The sequence below is a fragment of the Engystomops pustulosus genome, chromosome 11 (genome assembly GCF_040894005.1).
Source record: "Engystomops pustulosus chromosome 11, aEngPut4.maternal, whole genome shotgun sequence".
NCBI lineage: Eukaryota > Metazoa > Chordata > Amphibia > Anura > Leptodactylidae > Engystomops > Engystomops pustulosus.
The window spans coordinates 70,447,888-70,466,609 of NC_092421.1; the positions used below are offsets into that span (position 1 = coordinate 70,447,888).

General features: G+C 43.0%; 1 protein-coding gene across 1 annotated transcript in view; it reads right to left on the reverse strand.

The window, feature by feature from the left end:
* Positions 1 to 14,485, reverse strand: part of LOC140106494 (ephrin type-B receptor 5-like) — a 44,484-nt gene extending 29,999 nt beyond the window's left edge. The window contains exons 1-3 of the mRNA XM_072130960.1: positions 14,160 to 14,485; positions 7,002 to 7,066; positions 6,203 to 6,911 (exon numbers count right to left, since the gene is read on the reverse strand). Coding sequence (XP_071987061.1) covers positions 6,203 to 6,911; positions 7,002 to 7,066; positions 14,160 to 14,220 — 835 coding nt within the window. The 5' untranslated portion in view covers positions 14,221 to 14,485. The remainder of the gene's footprint in view (positions 1 to 6,202; positions 6,912 to 7,001; positions 7,067 to 14,159) is intronic.
* Positions 14,486 to 18,722: the final 4,237 nt, after the last annotated feature.

Here is an 18,722-nt window from a genome sequence, read left to right on the forward strand (position 1 = left end):
GTCTTGTACATAGGGGGCAGTATTATAGTAGTTATATTCTTGTACATGGGGGCAGTGTTATAGTAGTTATATTCTTATACATAGGGGGCAGTATTATAGTAGTTATATTCTTGTACATAGGGGGCAGTGTTATAGTAGTTATATTCCTGTACATAGGGGGCAGTATTATAGTAGTTATATTCTTGTACATAGGGGGCAGTATTATAGTAGTTATATTCCTGTACATAGGGGGCAGTATTATAGTAGTTATATTCTTGTACATAGGGGGCAGTATTATAGTAGTTATATTCCTGTACATAGAGACAGTATTATAGTAGTTATATTCCTGTACATAGGGGGGCAGTATTATAGTAGTTATATTCTTGTACATAGGGGGCAGTGTTATAGTAGTTATATTCCTGTACATAGGAGGCAGTATTATAGTAGTTATATTCCTGTACATAGAGACAGTATTATAGTAGTTATATCCTTGTACATAGGGGGCAGTATTATAGTAGTTATATTCTTGTACATAGGGGGTAGTATTATAGTAGTTATATTCTTGTACATAGGGGGCAGTATTATAGTAGTTATATCCTTGTACATAGGGGGCAGTATTATAGTAGTTATATTCTTGTACATAGGGGGCAGTATTATACTAGTTATATTCTTGTACATAGGAGGGCAGTATTATAATAGTTATATTCTTGTACATAGGGGGCAGTATTATAGTAGTTATATTCTTGTACATAGGGGGCAGTATTATAGTAGTTATATTCTTGTACATAGGGGGCAGTATTATAGTAGTTATATTCCTGTACATAGGGGGCAGTATTATAGTAGTTATATTCTTGTACATAGGGGGCAGTATTATAGTAGTTATATTCTTGTACATAGGGGCAGTATTATAGTAGTTATATTCTTGTACATAGGGGGCAGTATTATAGTAGTTATATTCTTGTACATAGGGGGCAGTATTATAGTAGTTATATTCTTGTACATAGGGGGCAGTATTATAGTATTTATATTCTTGTACATAGGGGACAGTATTATAGTAGTTATATTCTTGTACATAGGGGGCAGTATTATAGTAGGTATATTCTTGTACATAGGGGGCAGTATTATAGTAGTTATATTCCTGCACATAGGGGGCAGTATTATAGTAGTTATATTCTTGTACATAGGGGGCAGTATTATAGTAGTTATATTCTTGTACATAGGGGGCAGTAGTATAGTAGTTATATTCTTGTACATAGGGGGCAGTATTATAGTAGTTATATTCTTGTACATAGGGGGCAGTATTATAGTAGTTATATTCTTGTACATAGGTGGCAGTATTATAGTAGTTATATTCTTGTACATAGGGGCAGTATTATAGTAGTTATATTCCTGTACATAGGGGGCAGTATTATAGTAGTTATATTCCTGTACATAGGGAGCAGTATTATAGTAGTTATATTCCTGTACATAGGGGGCAGTATTATAGTAGTTATATTCTTGTACATAGGGGGCAGTATTATACTAGTTATATTCTTGTACATAGGGGGCAGTATTATAGTAGTTATAGTCTTGTACATAGGGGGCAGTATTATAGTAGTTATATTCTTGTACATGGGGGCAGTGTTATAGTAGTTATATTCTTATACATAGGGGGCAGTATTATAGTAGTTATATTCTTGTACATAGGGGGCAGTGTTATAGTAGTTATATTCCTGTACATAGGGGGCAGTATTATAGTAGTTATATTCTTGTACATAGGGGGCAGTATTATAGTAGTTATATTCCTGTACATAGGGGGCAGTATTATAGTAGTTATATTCTTGTACATAGGGGGCAGTATTATAGTAGTTATATTCCTGTACATAGAGACAGTATTATAGTAGTTATATTCCTGTACATAGGGGGGCAGTATTATAGTAGTTATATTCTTGTACATAGGGGGCAGTGTTATAGTAGTTATATTCCTGTACATAGGAGGCAGTATTATAGTAGTTATATTCCTGTACATAGAGACAGTATTATAGTAGTTATATCCTTGTACATAGGGGGCAGTATTATAGTAGTTATATTCTTGTACATAGGGGGTAGTATTATAGTAGTTATATTCTTGTACATAGGGGGCAGTATTATAGTAGTTATATCCTTGTACATAGGGGGCAGTATTATAGTAGTTATATTCTTGTACATAGGGGGCAGTATTATACTAGTTATATTCTTGTACATAGGAGGGCAGTATTATAATAGTTATATTCTTGTACATAGGGGGCAGTATTATAGTAGTTATATTCTTGTACATAGGGGGCAGTATTATAGTAGTTATATTCTTGTACATAGGGGGCAGTATTATAGTAGTTATATTCCTGTACATAGGGGGCAGTATTATAGTAGTTATATTCTTGTACATAGGGGGCAGTATTATAGTAGTTATATTCTTGTACATAGGGGCAGTATTATAGTAGTTATATTCTTGTACATAGGGGGCAGTATTATAGTAGTTATATTCTTGTACATAGCAGGGCAGTATTATAGTAGTTATATTCTTGTACATAGGGGGCAGTATTATAGTAGTTATATTCTTGTACATAGCAGGGCAGTAGTATAGTAGTTATGGGAGAAAAACAAGAAAACCATCGGCAACAGGCAAAATAAGAAAGGTTAAAAAAAGGAAAAAAATTATTGTAACATGGTTAAAAATATGATCACATGGCAAAAAAGCGGTCACGCGTTTCGGACCTCAAAGACAAGGGTCCTTATTCATACCTCCACCATGGAATAATGGCTACACATATATAGGGGAAGGGGAGACATGTCAGAGTGTTCCAACCTGCAATCCAAGCTGTGAGCGATAGGCACATAATTAGCAACAGGAAGGCTTGCAAGAAATAAGCAATGCACAATGAAAGAACATGAAAATGGCAAAAGGTATATGTATGAAAACCAAAGGACAGAAATAAATATACCAATGATTAGTATATATAGTTTAAATCACTTCTGAAATTGAGACCAAGCGGATGGCGTGTGCTGAGTGACAGAATCCACTTGTCTTCCTTGACATGGAGCATTTTAACCCTATCGCCTCCTCTTTTATTGTGCGGTATATGGTCAATGGCAATGACTTTAAGGGAGGACATATTGCCTCTATGTACATCCCGAAAATCTTTGGATAGACTGGTTATGCTGCGTGTGCTGGATACAGTGCGGGGGTTAGCACCGGTGATATGTTCGGATAGGCGATCCTTCACTTTTCTAAATGTGCACCCCACGTACTGTAGATTGCACAAAGTACATTCCGCCATATATATCACATGGGTAGTGTCGCAATTCATGTATCTGGAAATTTTATATGTGCGACCGTTGACAGTGGAAGAAAAAGTCCATGTATCACAGTCCTGCTGCTACCGACATTATGCACAAAGGTCTACACTCACCGGCCACTTTATTAGGTACACCTGTCCAACTGCTCGTTAACACTTAATTTCTAATCAGCCAATCACATGGCGGCAACTCAGTGCATTTAGGCATGTAGACATGGTCAAGACAATCTCCTGCAGCTCAAACCGAGCATCAGTATGGGGAAGAAAGGTGATTTGAGGCCTTTGAACGTGGCATGGTTGTTGGTGCCAGAAGGGCTGGTCTGAGTATTTCAGAAACTGCTGATCTACTGGGATTTGCACGCACAACCATCTCTAGGGTTTACAGAGAATGGTCCGAAAAAGAAAAAACATCCAGTGAGCGGCAGTTCTGTGGGCGGAAATACCTTGTTGATGCCAGAGGTCAGAAGAGAATGGGCAGACTGGTTCGAGCTGATAGAAAGGCAACAGTGACTCAAATCGCCACCCATTACAACCAAGGTAGGCAGAAGAGCATCTCTGAACGCACAGTACGTCGAACTTTGAGGCAGATGGGCTACAGCAGCAGAAGACCACACCGGGTGCCACTCCTTTCAGCTAAGAACAGGAAACTGAGGCTACAATTTGCACAAGCTCATCGAAATTGGACAGTAGAAGATTGGAAAAACGTTGCCTGGTCTGATGAGTCTCGATTTCTGCTGCGACATTCGGATGGTAGGGTCAGAATTTGGCGTCAACAACATGAAAGCATGGATCCATCCTGCCTTGTATCAACGGTTCAGGCTGGTGGTGGTGGTGTCATGGTGTGGGGAATATTTTCTTGGCACTCTTTGGGCCCCTTGGTACAACGCCACAGCCTACCTGAGTATTGTTGCTGACCATGTCCATCCCTTTATGAGCACAATGTACCCTGTAACATCTGATGGCTACTTTCAGCAGGATAATGCGCCATGTCATAAAGCTGGAATCATCTCAGACTGGTTTCTTGAACATGACAATGAGGTCACTGGACTCAAATGGCCTCCACAGTCACCAGATCTCAATCCAATAGAGCATCTTTGGGATGTGGTGGAACGGGAGATTCGCATCATGGATGTGCAGCCGACAAATCTGCGGTAACTGTGTGATGCCATCATGTCAATATGGACCAAAATCTCTGAGGAGCTTCCAGCACCTTGTTGAATCTGTGCCACGAAAAATTGAGGCAATTCTGAAGGCAAAAGGGGGTCCAACCCGTTACTAGCATGGTGTACCTAATAAAGTGGCCAGTGAGTGTAATTACACATCTCTCCAGGGACAATACAATACACTGTCTGCAAGGAGCACAGAGCACATGAGTGTGCTACTACCAACTTACACAAAGGTCTGATTACCCATCTTTTATTTTACCGAACACTGGCTGTAGAGAGCACAGAGCACAGCAGTGTGAGGACATAACCCCAGTGCACTTGGAGCAGCTACAATCCTGGAATATAAATCCATATACCACAGTCCTGCTGCTACTAAAAGTATACAAAAAGATCAGATTACACATCTGTCCAGGGACAATACCTAACACTGGCTGCAGACTGTATGGTCATAGCTGCTGACAGGTTCCCTGTATTTACAAATATTGCAACCTACTGCCACCGCAACAGTAGCTGCCCTTGTAGTTGAGCCTTTTGGGAGTATGATCGGTATGGAAAAAGATGTGGTTAAGGTGGGTGCCCGGCAAGACACACACATTATACCCTGGGACAGTATATTTTTTAAGATGTTATCGCATTCAGAATAGGTAAATGCTTTTTAACAATATTAGCAACCTGCGTGAATTGCCGTGAATATTGCGTGCTGAAAGTAGGCTTGGAAGATACTTGTGGACGTTGGATGCGTTTATCTGTCAGGTAATGTGAACGGGATTTGGAGTTAACTATGCGTTCAGCGCGTTCACATGTAGTAGGGGTATTAACCTCCCTGTCTGAGGCGTGCGGTCATATTAGTACACTCTGCCACATATGGAGCCTCAGTGGATGAGGCATATTTGGCTCGTATGAACTCTCCGATAGGTAAGTTGCGGATGGTGTGCTTAGGGTAATAGCTTTCGGCTCTCAAAATAGTGTTGCCACTTGTGGGTTTACGGTACAATTTAGTGTGAACTACACCCAGGGAGGGATCACCACTATCACCATATATCCAAAAATGAGATGGACGAACCACCGTGTTCATAAGTAAAAGACAGGTTAAGAGTGTTGTGGTTGATGTACGAAATGAAATCGACGCCCGCCTCCTGGTGCCCAGTCCACACCAGGAGGCAGCCGTCCATGTACCTGCCGTACCATTTGATGTAAGTAGTGAAAGGATTTTTGGAATGGAAAAGGTATTGTTCCTCCCATGTGGCCATATAAATATTGGCCAGTGATGGGGAGAAGCAAATGCCCATAGGGCAGCCAGTAACCTGCAGAAAGAAGTGCTCATCAAACATAAAAAAAAATTTTTTTGCAACAAATAATGTAACACAGTAGAAATATATTTCTGAAGTTCGGTGTCATATATACATATGTTAAGATGATAGGTAACTGCTTCACATGCCAAGTAATGTGGAATACTGGTGTATAACGCAGTAATGTCGCATGACAACCAAGAGTCTTATTACACTGTGTGTATAATCCCTGTACTGTGACATCACTGTGTGTATTATCCCTGTACTGTGACATCACTGTGTGTATAATCCCTGTACTGTGACATCACTGTGTATTATCCCTGTACTGTGACATCGCTGTGTGTATTATCTCTGTACTGTGGCATCACTGTGTGTATTATCCATGTGCTGTGACATCACCACTTTATACATTTTTATGTTGTAGTGCCCCCTTCATATGATGATACCATCTTACCTTGGCATTCCGTTCCTTCTTCACTTTCTTCCCTTCCCGGGTCACAGACACAGCTCCCACTGGACACCATCCACTCGCCCTCTGCCCCACAGTGTAGACTAAGTCTAGTGGTCCCCAGCAGATGAGCACCAACCACACAGCTCCCTCCAGCTTCAGTCAGTGACGCCCCTCCATCTCCACTTGATGGGGTCTCAGGGAAGGATGCCAGGCTCCGAACAGTTGCTGGACACTTATGAAAATAAACTCTTACCCCGGCCAAAGATAGACAAGCCCCCGAATCCACAAAAGCCAAGAAGAACCCATTCTTGATTATAGGTCCAAAGTCTATAGTCCTCTCCTCCATCCGAGGACCTTGCCCGCCTTTTCCAGGGTTCCGGTTGAAGCTCTTTCCAGCCCCAATGGTGTCTACTTTTACCCAAGCCTCCTCTGACCATTCCCATTCCTCCGCTTCCATGGCGCTGTTCACTTGGCGGTAGGACAGCGCAAATGTTTCCTTGCATGCAAGCTGACGCCTTGATGGCGGGGGCTTCAGGCTGGCACAGTCTCGAACTGAAAATTGTAACTTGACGTAGACACGTCGGGCACCACGGCTGGGGATGAAGCCCGTGCGCAGCCAATTGCTCTGGTTGGAGCGTTGAGCGTAGGAGTTGCAGACTTCATAGGTGCGTAGAAGCCGTCGCTGGCCGTCTAATACACTGACTTCATCCCACTGTGGGAAAAATATACAAAGTTAGGAAGTTGTCTGACCACATTGCATCCTGTAGGAGGATTTATATTAGTATCTACTTGGGTTACTCACCCCTCCTTCTGGGTAGGTTGACCATCCTATCTCTGAGGTTTCTTGTGTTGTGTCAAGTAGGATCTCTGAAATATGAGAAGGAATAATGAAGAGTAAGCTTGAGGAACCTCAAAAAAATGGAGGGGTTCTGCTCTTTCTGTCTAGCAACCCAGAATTCCCACCTGTCCCCTCTTTAGGTTATCCCAAGTAGACCAACTTTTGTGAGGCGACCAGTAGATTTAAGGTCTTTGAGGGCAGTTATACTGAAAATCATTTTCAAGTTAGCCAATGGTTTGCCACCACTTATCCAAGGTTGGGTCGTTGGTTCCCAGCTGGCAGTCTGCCCATGTGTTGTCAGATCAGATACTATCTGGGATCTACATTTGTTAAATCCCTTAGGTGAAGCGACGTGGAAAATGTAGATACTTGATCTGTGATACCATCAGAGACCTTCTTCCCCAGGTGGTCCAGATGTCTTTTGAGTAATGATAAGTAGAAATGTTATGTTAAAGTTAGTTTATGGTTATTAATCTTAATAAAAGAAGCTGCCATGGCCCTTCTGCTACACGTCACACAATGGGGCACATTTACTTACCCGGTCCTGTTGCGATTCCACAGTGCTTTGTCCGACGAGGATTAGGGTCCGACGCTATTCACTAAGCTCGTGCATCCAATTTCCTGCATCTGTCGCTTCTGCCCTGAGGTCCACCGGAGTTCACCTTCTTCTTCCTGGTGCATGTGAGTGCTGATCTTGCGACACAAATCCTTTTTTAATATTTGCAGTTTTTCCAAATCCGTCGGGATGTCCGGTGGCAACGCCCACCGATGTGCAAGCCGGCGCCAATGTGCCACAATCCGATTGTGTGTGTCAAAATCCCGGTCAATTCGGCGCAAAATGGACAATGGAAACCTGACGAAAATGCGTCCGACGAACCCTTAGTAAATGAGCCCCAATGTTTTGTACGGGTAGTGGGTAATCATAAAGGACCATGGGTATGGTAATTGGTTTGTTTGGTTGACCTCAACCATATATGACTGCTCCTCTGCTATCTACAGTTGCAATTTCAGATTATACCTCTACAATCTGTGGTTGCTTCCATTGACCATTACTCTACACCTAAGGTCTTCCCTCTAATATCTGCACCTCTGCACCTCAACAGTGAATGGGTTGCACATCCACCACGCGTGATTAGACCTCTATTGTCTAAACTCCTCCAACATCGGAAGCAGCCATCTTACCATGTCAGGTTACACCTCAACCATTAGTGGTTGCTCCTCTACTCCTCTCATCTTAATCTTAAAATTTCTCTGAGATCACACTTGTAAATCAGCTATGTGAGGATGTAACTCTGAAATCTGAAGTTTGAACTCAACTTTGTGGAACCACGCCTCAACCATCTATGAAAACTTCTCTATTATCTAAGACTGAACTAAGATTGTAGCTCTACCATGGTCTGTTTCCCTGCATCTCTAATATCTGAGATAACATCAACCATGTGGGATCTATCCATAAAGAAAACCCCAGGAAGTAGAGACCTTGGTGGCAACCACCCTGAACAACTCCTAGAAAACCCCAGGAAGTAGAGACCTTGGTGACAACCACACTGAACAACTTGTAGAAATCGGTCTTTTTCCCAGTCAACGAGATCTTGATTCTTTTTCACTAATGAGATATCTCTAGTTGTGTTGCCTCAGTTCCAGGGTGTCACCATGGGGAGTTTGGAGGCAGCAGTTGCACCCCTGTCCCGTTATTTATTTTCCTCTATTTGCTGCGTGCATACAGTTGTGAGTAGACTTCCCCTTTAAGGACTCTCTTAGACTAATTGTGCGCAGTCCCTTCCCTTTCTCGTCTCTCTCGGCATTTCTTCCTGGAGTGTGTTTTATAATCTGTGGGATCAGAAAGTAGGTCATGGAGGACGCATGTAGCAGCTGAGACCAGCCCCGGTCAGACCCGCATTGTCTGAGTGATGGGCAATGGCGCGCGCCGGCGCTGACGTCTGACATCCATTGTGACATAGCGCTCGCGACGGCGAAGGATTCTCGCACGGAATGTCATGTGTCACTGACACACTTTCTCTTCTCACCTCATGCAAATTCCGGGGGGAAATTGAGGACAATTCTTCAAGCTTCAGACATGAAACTACTTAGTAAATTCAATGATCTGGAAGATGTTCTAGACACGGAGAGCGGATTATGGGATGGAGGTTCCCAGATGTGAATTTCCAACAAGATTTCTACCCTGCATCCGCAATGTTAATCCAGAGGAAGGCAAACCATTGGGACACACTGAATTTACCAATTCTTTTTAGGAGACAAATCCTGGAATACTCTCCAGACTCTTCCAGTTGATGTTGTGTCCACTGTATAAGAGACCTCTTCATATTCTACACCTACTTGCTTAAAGGAAACCTACCACTTGTAGTGGCAGGTTTCTGATGGAAATACCGGGCACCAGCTCAGGGTGAGCTGGTGCCGGAGCTTATTTTTGTTAGTGTTTTAAACCGCGCTACACTTTTTAAACTGTATAGCCGGCGCAGGGAGGTACGCGCTCGGCGCTTACCATGCGCGCGGCTCTCCTTCACTTCCTATGTAGCTGCGCGCATGGTAAGCGCCGAGCGCGTACCTCCCTGCGCCGGCTATGCAGTTTAACCCCTTAACGCTCTGCGCCGTAGCTCTACGGCGCAGAGGTATAAGGGATGTATGAAGAGGGCTCACGGGCTGAGTCCTCTTCATACAGAGGTGGGGGTTTTTGCATTTTGCACAAAACCCCCACCGCTAATAACCGCGGTCGGTGCTTGCACCGATCGCGGCTATTAACCCTCTAAACGCCGCCCGCAAAGTCACGGGCGGCGTTTAAAAGACGGCGGCGCGCGGGCGCCGCCATCTTTTTTTCGATCGCCACGCCCCCGAACGTCATCGGGGGGCGGCGATCGGTTACCATGGTAGCCTCGGGTCTTCTTTTGACACGAGGCTACATGGTTTATGCAGGTTCGTTACAATGAGCCAGTGGCTCATTGTAATGTATGACCTGCAAAAACGCCATATATTGCAATACTGTAGTATTGCAGTATATGGTAGGAGCGATCTGACCATCTAGGGTTAATGTACCCTAGATGGTCTAAAAAATAGTGAAAAAAAAAAGTTTAAAAAATAAAAAAAATTAATAAAATATTAAAAGTTCAAATCACCCCCCTTTCCCTAGAACGGATATAAAACATAACATACAGTAAAAATCACAGACATATTAGGTATCGCCGCGTCCCAAAATGCCCGATCTATCAAAATATAAAAACGGTTACGGCCAGCGGTGACCTCCGAGGCGGGAAATGGCGCCCAAATGTCCGAAATGCGACTTTTACACCTTTTTACATAACATAAAAAATGAAATAAAAAATGATCAAAATGTCGCACAGACCTCAAAATGGTAGCAATGAAAACGTCGCCTCATTTCGCAAAAAATGACCCCTCACACATTTCCGTGCGCCAAAGTATGAAAAAGTTATTAGCGTCAGAAGATGGCAAAAATTTTTTTTTCTTTTTTGTACACATTCGTTTAATTTTTGAAAATGTATTAAAACACAATAAAACCTGTATAAATCCAGTATCACTGCGATCGCACCGAACCAAAGAATAAAGTAGGCGTGTTATTTGGAGCGAAGAGTGAAAGTCGTAAAAACTGAGCCCACAAGAACTTTTTTTCAATTTTTCCACATTTGGAATTTTTTTTCAGCTTCGCAGTACACGGCATGTTAAAATAAATAACATTACGGGAAAGTAAAATTTGTTACGCACAAAATAAGCCCTCACACAGGTCTGTACACGGAAAAATGAAAAAGTTATGGATTTTTGAAGTTGGAGAGCGAGAAATTAGCCGAAAAACCCTCCGTCCTTAAGGGGTTAAAAAGTGTTTAGCGGTTTAAAACACTAACAAAAATAAGCTCCAGCACCAGCTCACCCTGAGCTGGTGCCCGGTATTTCCATCAGAAACCTGCCACTACAAGTGGTAGGTTTCCTTTAAGGGTGTCATACACGTTAGAGAAATATTGTCCATGACTGATGATTTTGACTAGATAGTGAGGCACCTACTAAGTTTCATTTTTACAAGTCCAATTCATTTGTTCTCAAGGCAGAGGTGTCTCTACCTATTGACACAATAAAATGAGCCGGAATGGCTATGGCAAACTTAAGAACATGACTCTTCTCACCTCATTTTCACATAATCTGAGTCAAGCTTATTGGCGGCAGGAGGAGTGTCATTTCAGAAGTATCTTCTGTTCTATAGCACCTAGAAACATTCTACTGGTGTCATATTACAGATAAGAATTTCATCCTACAAAAGCTTTAGAACTGGACAGGCAGTTAAAAAAAATATTCAGGAATATTTTGCATTTCATGCTATGTGTTTTGCCTGTCTGTAGCTCTGGTTCCGTAGCCCACAAAGCCATAAGTCTGATGAAATCTAAAAGATGAGGCCCTTATCTTTAATATGACACCAGTATTATGTTTCTATGAACTAAATCACAGAAGATAGGGGCTTAGGAAATGGCACTACCCCTGCAGCCACAAAACTTGACTCATCTCATGTGCAAATTAGGTCAGAAAAGTCTTATTTCCTGTGTGGGGAAATTTTTCAGAGATAAATGGAGGATATTTCACATAAAAATTTCATACCCTACTTGAGGGGCTGGTATTTTAGTGGAGTAAAGCCTGGTGACAGGTTCCCTTCTGAAAAATCTCATAGGGGTAGTGGCAACATTGACAAGAAAAAGTTACTGCCATGTTCCCTTTAAGATCCACCCTCAGGAAATAAGAAGCAATATACTATGGGGCACAATTTATCATATGCTGTCGCTAAGTGCACCAGTATATGATGGTGCCCCCAGCGTGTAGCTACGAGGAGCTGCGCACACTCATCCGAGAAGCTGGAGTTCTGCGCATGCACAGTAGCTCTGGCTTCGAAGCCGAGTGTGCAGCCGACGGCCAGTGTTCTGCGCATGCGCAGAACTCCGGTTTTGCAGACAAGTGCACACAGCTCCTCGTAGCTGCATGCTGAGCTATCTGGGTAGGAGGATCAAAGAGGCTACTGGGGCGTCGAGTACTCGCGCCATGTAGCCTCAGCTCCGGCTACTCCACGCCCCAGTAGCCTCTTTAGAAAATTTGCATATTCCCTGATTAAAGATAATAAAATATATAGGGGAGTAAAGGATTAACCCTAAAAAGTGCTATCCTTACATACATTAGATGCACCTACCACCGGATCTACCATAATAGGTAGATCCGTGGTGGTAAGTTTCCTTTAACATCTGAAATATTATTTACCTTCTCTTAAAACCAGAGGGACATCATTCATCAGTCGGGAAGAATCTATCTGTTCAGTTTATGCAACAAGAAATCCCAGCACGGAGGAGAAACTTCCCGCCCGGACACTACATGTAATCCCATCATCAATGTGATATTTTGGGATTTTCATCAGCGCTGGGCGTCGCTTTATCTTTTAATACGCAGGATTTTCCCATCGGCACAACATGTATCATATCATCTGGTACAATGTATCAGCGCAGTCTGCTTGCTCTCCATCATTCCAGGGGTTCTGTTACATATTTTGGGGCTCAATTGAGATTCCATCAAAATCAAACATTTTCCCAGAAACAAATGTGTACAAGTCATCTCCTTGTGAGACGTCTTCCACTTCCGACTCCCTGACTTCTACGTGGGTTAAGTGATAAAGACTAAAATCATCTATTGGGACGTTGGTTCGGGATCTTTGGAAAGGTGAATGAACACTCCAGAAATAGGGAATTTAATATGTGAGAGGTCAAGGGTTAGACTTGCTCTTCACCTTTGAAGACCCAAATTTCCCACCTGTTGGAACTACGACTCCTGGCAGTAACTGGATGGATAACTGGATGGATGGATAGTAGAAACCCTGGTGCTATTCTGAACCCAAATCTGGGTCAATTTTGGGTAATTTGCACCAAATTCATGATAATATTTTATTAGGGTTCATGGAACTGACCAGGTTGTATTGAGCCAAATAAGGTCAAAAAGTGATGATTTTAAGGTGATAATGTTCTCATGTGATCCGCACCCATAATATCCTATGAAGGGATTTGGAATTGGAGAAATCTGAAAAAAAAGTTAGTAAAATACAGCTCCAAAATCTCTGCAAAGCCCCGGGGAAAAAAATTATCAATCCGGACTTCTTGTACGACCACTAGATGGAGCTCCAGAGTGTGGTAAATATAGTTTTTTACATTTGAACTTTATGATGACACAATGGGGCTTATTTACTAAGGTCCCACGGCTGCACTTTCGTTGGATATTCCAATGTTTTCGGGGATTTGCGCAGCTGGGACAAGTATTTAGCAGAAATCGGGGGCAGGCCGTCAGGCGATCCGACTGATTGGGACTGAGCGCAAAATTTAACTTACAATTTGTTTCACAAGACATGCACTTACATGCACCAGGAACAAGAAGGTGAACTCTGTAGGAGCTGAGCGGGGAAGCGACATATGCAGGATATCGGGCGCACAATCTTAGTGAATCGCAGCAGATGTGCACTTTCGGGGATCACAACAGGAGTGGCAAGTAAATGTGCCCCTGTATGCAGTTTGTTCTTGAGCTCCCCCTAGTGGCGCAGGTCGATAATATTTTATTACTTTCTTATATATCTATGACTAGTATGTCAGTGTGTTTGGTTTACAATCCTTCATCCTGGTGGTAGATCTCCTTTAACACTTTGGAACTCGGTATCAGAAAAATACTTTATAGTTATATTCATAGTGATACATCTATGAACAACTTGATGTTAAAAGCTGAACCTAAGGCAACATTCCACCTTTTTAGGGAGGAATATTCATTCCATCGTTAAGGGCATCTACCACCAGAATGATGGACTGTATGCACATGAGCTTGAGGGGCTCCAGGCTGCATAGGTGTTAATGGAGCCTGGAGCCCCTCAGGCTCATTTGCATACATCCCTTCATCCTGGTGGTAGATGCCCTTTAAAGTAATAACATATTGTAGCGCAATCCCTGCTGTTACACATCACTGTATATTCCATGTTCATACTCTGATAACAGGATGAATACTCCAAGACCTACAACTCCCATCATGTTCAGGCAGTATAAAATGCCTTTGAGGGTTCTAAGGAGCAATTAAAAAGATTTAGGTGCTTACCCTGAAGGAGCGACACCAGAGGCAGCAGGTAGAAGATACAAATGAGTCTCCTGATGGGCATGGTGGTGTCAGTGCTGTGGCCAGGCGGGTGCCCGATAAGGTGCCCACAAGTAGTACCGGTGGAAGGGATGAGCGTGTCCCCTCATGACCTGATGTGGGAGCAGATGACGGTGCCAGGAGTCCTCGCTGTGATATTCCGCATTAGATGTCTCTTCCCGGGGGTCTCATCTTCCTGAGTTGTGGTGGTCTCTGCTCCTTCTGTGTCTCTGCTCTGAGCCGTGTCCCCCTCCTCCCCTCCCCAGCTGTCTCACTAATCTCTCCACGCTCAGTGCCCCTCACTCTCCACCAGCACACAGTCTGCTCGTATCTGAGCATCTCCTGCGCCTGTGGATCACCTGTTACTATGTAGCCACAGACTTCATGATAAGAAGCGCAAGGTTACAGTATTGTTACATTTCTTTTCCAGTGAGATCAGACGCAAGGGTGACTGCTGACTGCTTCCAAAAAAATAAGAGAACCTGTCAGCAGGTGCCACCATGAAAACTGCAGCCAGTGTTATATAATGTCGCTGGAGGTATGTGTAATCACATCTTTGTGGATGTTGTTAGTAGCAGCAGGACTGTGGATGTATATTCCAGGATTGTAGCTTCTCCAAGTGTATTGTCGGCTTGTCTTAAACGACATCTAAACCAAGCACTCTGACATACTGGTCAGGATCTGCTCTTCTTTTAGCTTCTTATGCCCTGGTTTATACTATAAAAGGCTTTTATTTTATGTATTATGCAAATGAGTATGAGGGCTCTGGACTCCGTGGATGTTAATGGAGCCTGGAGCCCCTTAGGCTCATTTACATAGTTCTTAAAGTCTTTTTTTCTTAAAAACAAGGGGCACAAGAAGATTAAAAAAGAGTGGATCCTGCCAGAGGGGTCGCACACCAGTATGTCAGTGTGCTTGGTTTACAACCCTCCATCCTGGTGGTAGATGTCCTTTAACACTGCTGTGCTCTCTGCAGCCAGTGTTAGGTATCATACTTGGAGAGATATTTTAATGAGATGTCTGTGTATGTTGTTAGTAGCAGCAGGGCTATAAATATAAAATATAGATTTATATTCCTGGGATTGTTGCTTGTCACTGGCGACACGTCCTTACACTGCTGTGCTCTGTGCACCAAGCAGTCCTTACACTGCTGTGCTCTCTGCAGCCAGTGTTAGGTATTATACTTGGAGAGATATTTTAATTAGACCTCTGTGTATGTTGTTAGTAGCAGCAGGACTATAAATATAAAATATAGATTTATATTCCTGGGATTGTTGCTTCTCACTGGCGACGTGTCCTTACACTGCTGTGCTCTGTTCTCTCTGCACCAAACAGTTTGAAACTCCCTTTCCTCTGAGTTACTGACGAAGCATTCAGATTCCTTGCTGCCTTCAACAGCTTTTACTTAGAGCCGAGAGGAGGGGCTGTAGAAGAGCTTCCTGCACTGAGCAGAATAAATCTTATTCTCGTAGCAAAGACATAAAACAGGAAAACATCACTGAAACCTTGTGAAAAGTAGAAGAAACGTCTGTTTGAACAGTGTAAGAGTCACCACTCCATTAATTGCAGTACCCTCTGGAGACCACAAGGTGGTGTTTTTTTTTTATAAACATATTTTTCTATATATCTATCAATTATTTATCTATCATTTGTCTGTGATCACGGCCGTGACAAGTGCCGTGCCATGGACTGCTGCTGCTTATTGGGGAAATCGAAAAGTCTCAAAAAAAGAAAAAAAATTGAAAAAACCCCAAATTAAAACATAAATCAGCCTCAACGTGTGTTGTAAAAAGTTCTAATATCTATATATCTTTCTATTATCTATCTAATAACTATCTATCATCTCATATCTAATATGTATTATCTAACATCTATGTAACACTTTATTATCTAATAATTATCAATCCATCTATCATCTCATGTCTAATATGTGTCGGTCAATGGGCCAAATGTATCACTGTTCTGCGCACAAGTCTCGTTGGTGCGCCATAATTCTGGCGCATTGTTGCGCCAGAATTATCACAAGCCACAACCATCTGTGATGAGTTCCTGCCTCTTTTTAATCCCTTTAATTTAGGCACAATGTTAGATTCAGGCACTTACATGTGATCCTGCTACAAGCTCCTCTCTGCTTCTCTCCCGCACCCACAGCAGCACCCAGGTGTGTGACACCCAGCACCTAGTGATCTCCTCGGCAGTGGCTTCTCCTGGAGGGGATCCCCCAGTGCTGATCTTCTGCTGCCCCCCTGTAATTCTGCACAGTATCCCCCTCAGACAGCAAGGAGGACATCTTGCCCCCCAAATTTTACTTTCCTGTGATGTTATTTATTATTCCATTCCATGTACTGGGAAGCAGGAAAAAAATTCCAAGCGTGGAAAAATAGAAAAAAAATTGCATGTGCGTCACGTTCTTGTGGGCTCAGTTTTTTATGACTTTCACTCTGCGCTCCAAAGAACGCCTCTACTTTATTCTTTGGTTCGGTGCGATCGCGTTCATCAAAAGTCTGTCGGGAAACACAATCCATATGATTACATATAAGAGACATAGCAATCATTTATTATATTTGGCTATAAAAGTTTCACAACATGTTATGAGATGATATTTTGTACTGTACTGAATTTATACTGGGGTCCCATCAGAAGATGTCCAGGAGTAAGGCAATGGGGGTCATCACACAGAGGTTTACAAATCAGGATAAGGGTTTAAAGGGGATGTTTTTATTTTAGAGAATTCACATGATCCGACCCATTTTTTTTAACTTGTGATATGTGCACCTAGAAGTTTCCAGAAAAGTGACTCCTGAATATTTTTAGATTATATAAAATCCCACATCACCCTCTAAAATTTCACTGACACATCAGGCCACTAGATGGCAGCTGAAGACTTTGCTGAAACATTGTAGCCAGTATCATCATCATCATCATCTCTATATGTGGGAGTGGAAAGTGGATATTATATGTGGATGGACCCCAATCTGGCTGATGCTAAATAGACCTTTTCGAGTATCCTTCCATCCCTCCATTCATTTGCCAAGCATGCATGTGTTTTTAGAGTGGCAAAAGGGACTAGGCACCAGCAAGAGGAGATAATTCCTTTCCTAAGATCTGTTGGGGGACAGGAGGAGGAAGAAGAAGCATCAGGGTAAGAGGGAATTGCAGTGAGGAAGAGGAAAAGAAAGCTACAGGGGATGAGGAAGCTGCAGTGAGGAGGGAGCTGTAGGGGAGGCGGAAGCTGTATTCAGGGGGAGAGGGCAGCTGCAGGGTAGGAGGGAGCTACAGTAAGTAGGAAGAGGGACCTGTAGGGGAGGAGGAAGTTGCAGTGAGGAAGAGGGAGCTGCAGGGGAGGAGGAAGCTGCAGTAAGGAGAAGGGAGCTGCAGGGGAGGAGGAAGCTGCAGTGAAGAGAAGTGAGCTGCAGTGAGGAGGGAGCTGCAGGGGAAGAGGAAGCTGCAGTGAAGAGGAGGAAGCTGCAGGGGAGGAGGAAGCTGCAGTGAGGGGGAGAGGAAAGCTGCAGGGGAGGAGGAAGCTGCAGTGAAGAGAAGTGAGCTGCAGTGAGGAGGGAGCTGCAGGGGAAGAAGAAGCTGCAGTGAAGAGGAGGAAGCTGCAGGGGAGGAGGAAGCTGCAGTGAGGTGGAGAAGGAGGGAGCTGCAGGAAAAGACGTAGCTGACTGTTTCCAGGTGGTGGTGAGATTGTTATATTTGAATAACTGTAGAATTTTGTTTTTAGAAAAAAATATAGACATCCCCTACCCACATTTCGGACCAAAAAATAATATAAGACCCTGTCTTATTTTTAGACAAACAAGCTACTGCTATGGGAGGGGGGAAGGGTGATGGAAAGAATTAAAGAAAAATCAAGTACAGAAGGAAGGAGCTTTTAGCGGACTAGAGGGGGTTAAATACTGGTTTACAGGATAAATAGAGGAACATCGGTTCTGAACTTACAGGTTCCGACCCGAACCAAATCTTTTTAAAATTTCAACAAACCTCCTGTGAATTTGATGATCCCCTCAGGTTCTCACTGTGAGAAGAATTTGGTCAAATGATTCTGAGCATCAGTGAAACTTAATGGGAAACTGAGATTTGGGGAATGTGAAGGAAATACCAATAATTTATTTTACTATCAATTTTTTAAAAAATTGAGGAAATGATAAAACAATAATAATAATGATAACACTGACGATTATTATACATTTTGTTACTGATACATGATCACAATTTCCTGCAGCCTGTAAGGGGTTTCCAGGTGACCCCGGGAGGGTGACGCGCGTTGTCAGGCTTCATGGCGCTCCCGCTGTGAGGACCAGGCTCCTCGTCTCTTGTTTTCATTCCTGATAAATTATTTAAGGAGAAATAAATGGAGGCAGGTTTCCATAAAGCGAGATCTGAGCGGTATCACCGGAGCCGCCCGGTGCACAGGGATGTGCCGCCACCCGATGCCCCATATGTAATGTCTCATCATCTGTCACCAAGGACTGATCCACAGGGGAAGAAAAAGTGACCTCAAAAATAATGAAATTAAAATGTGCT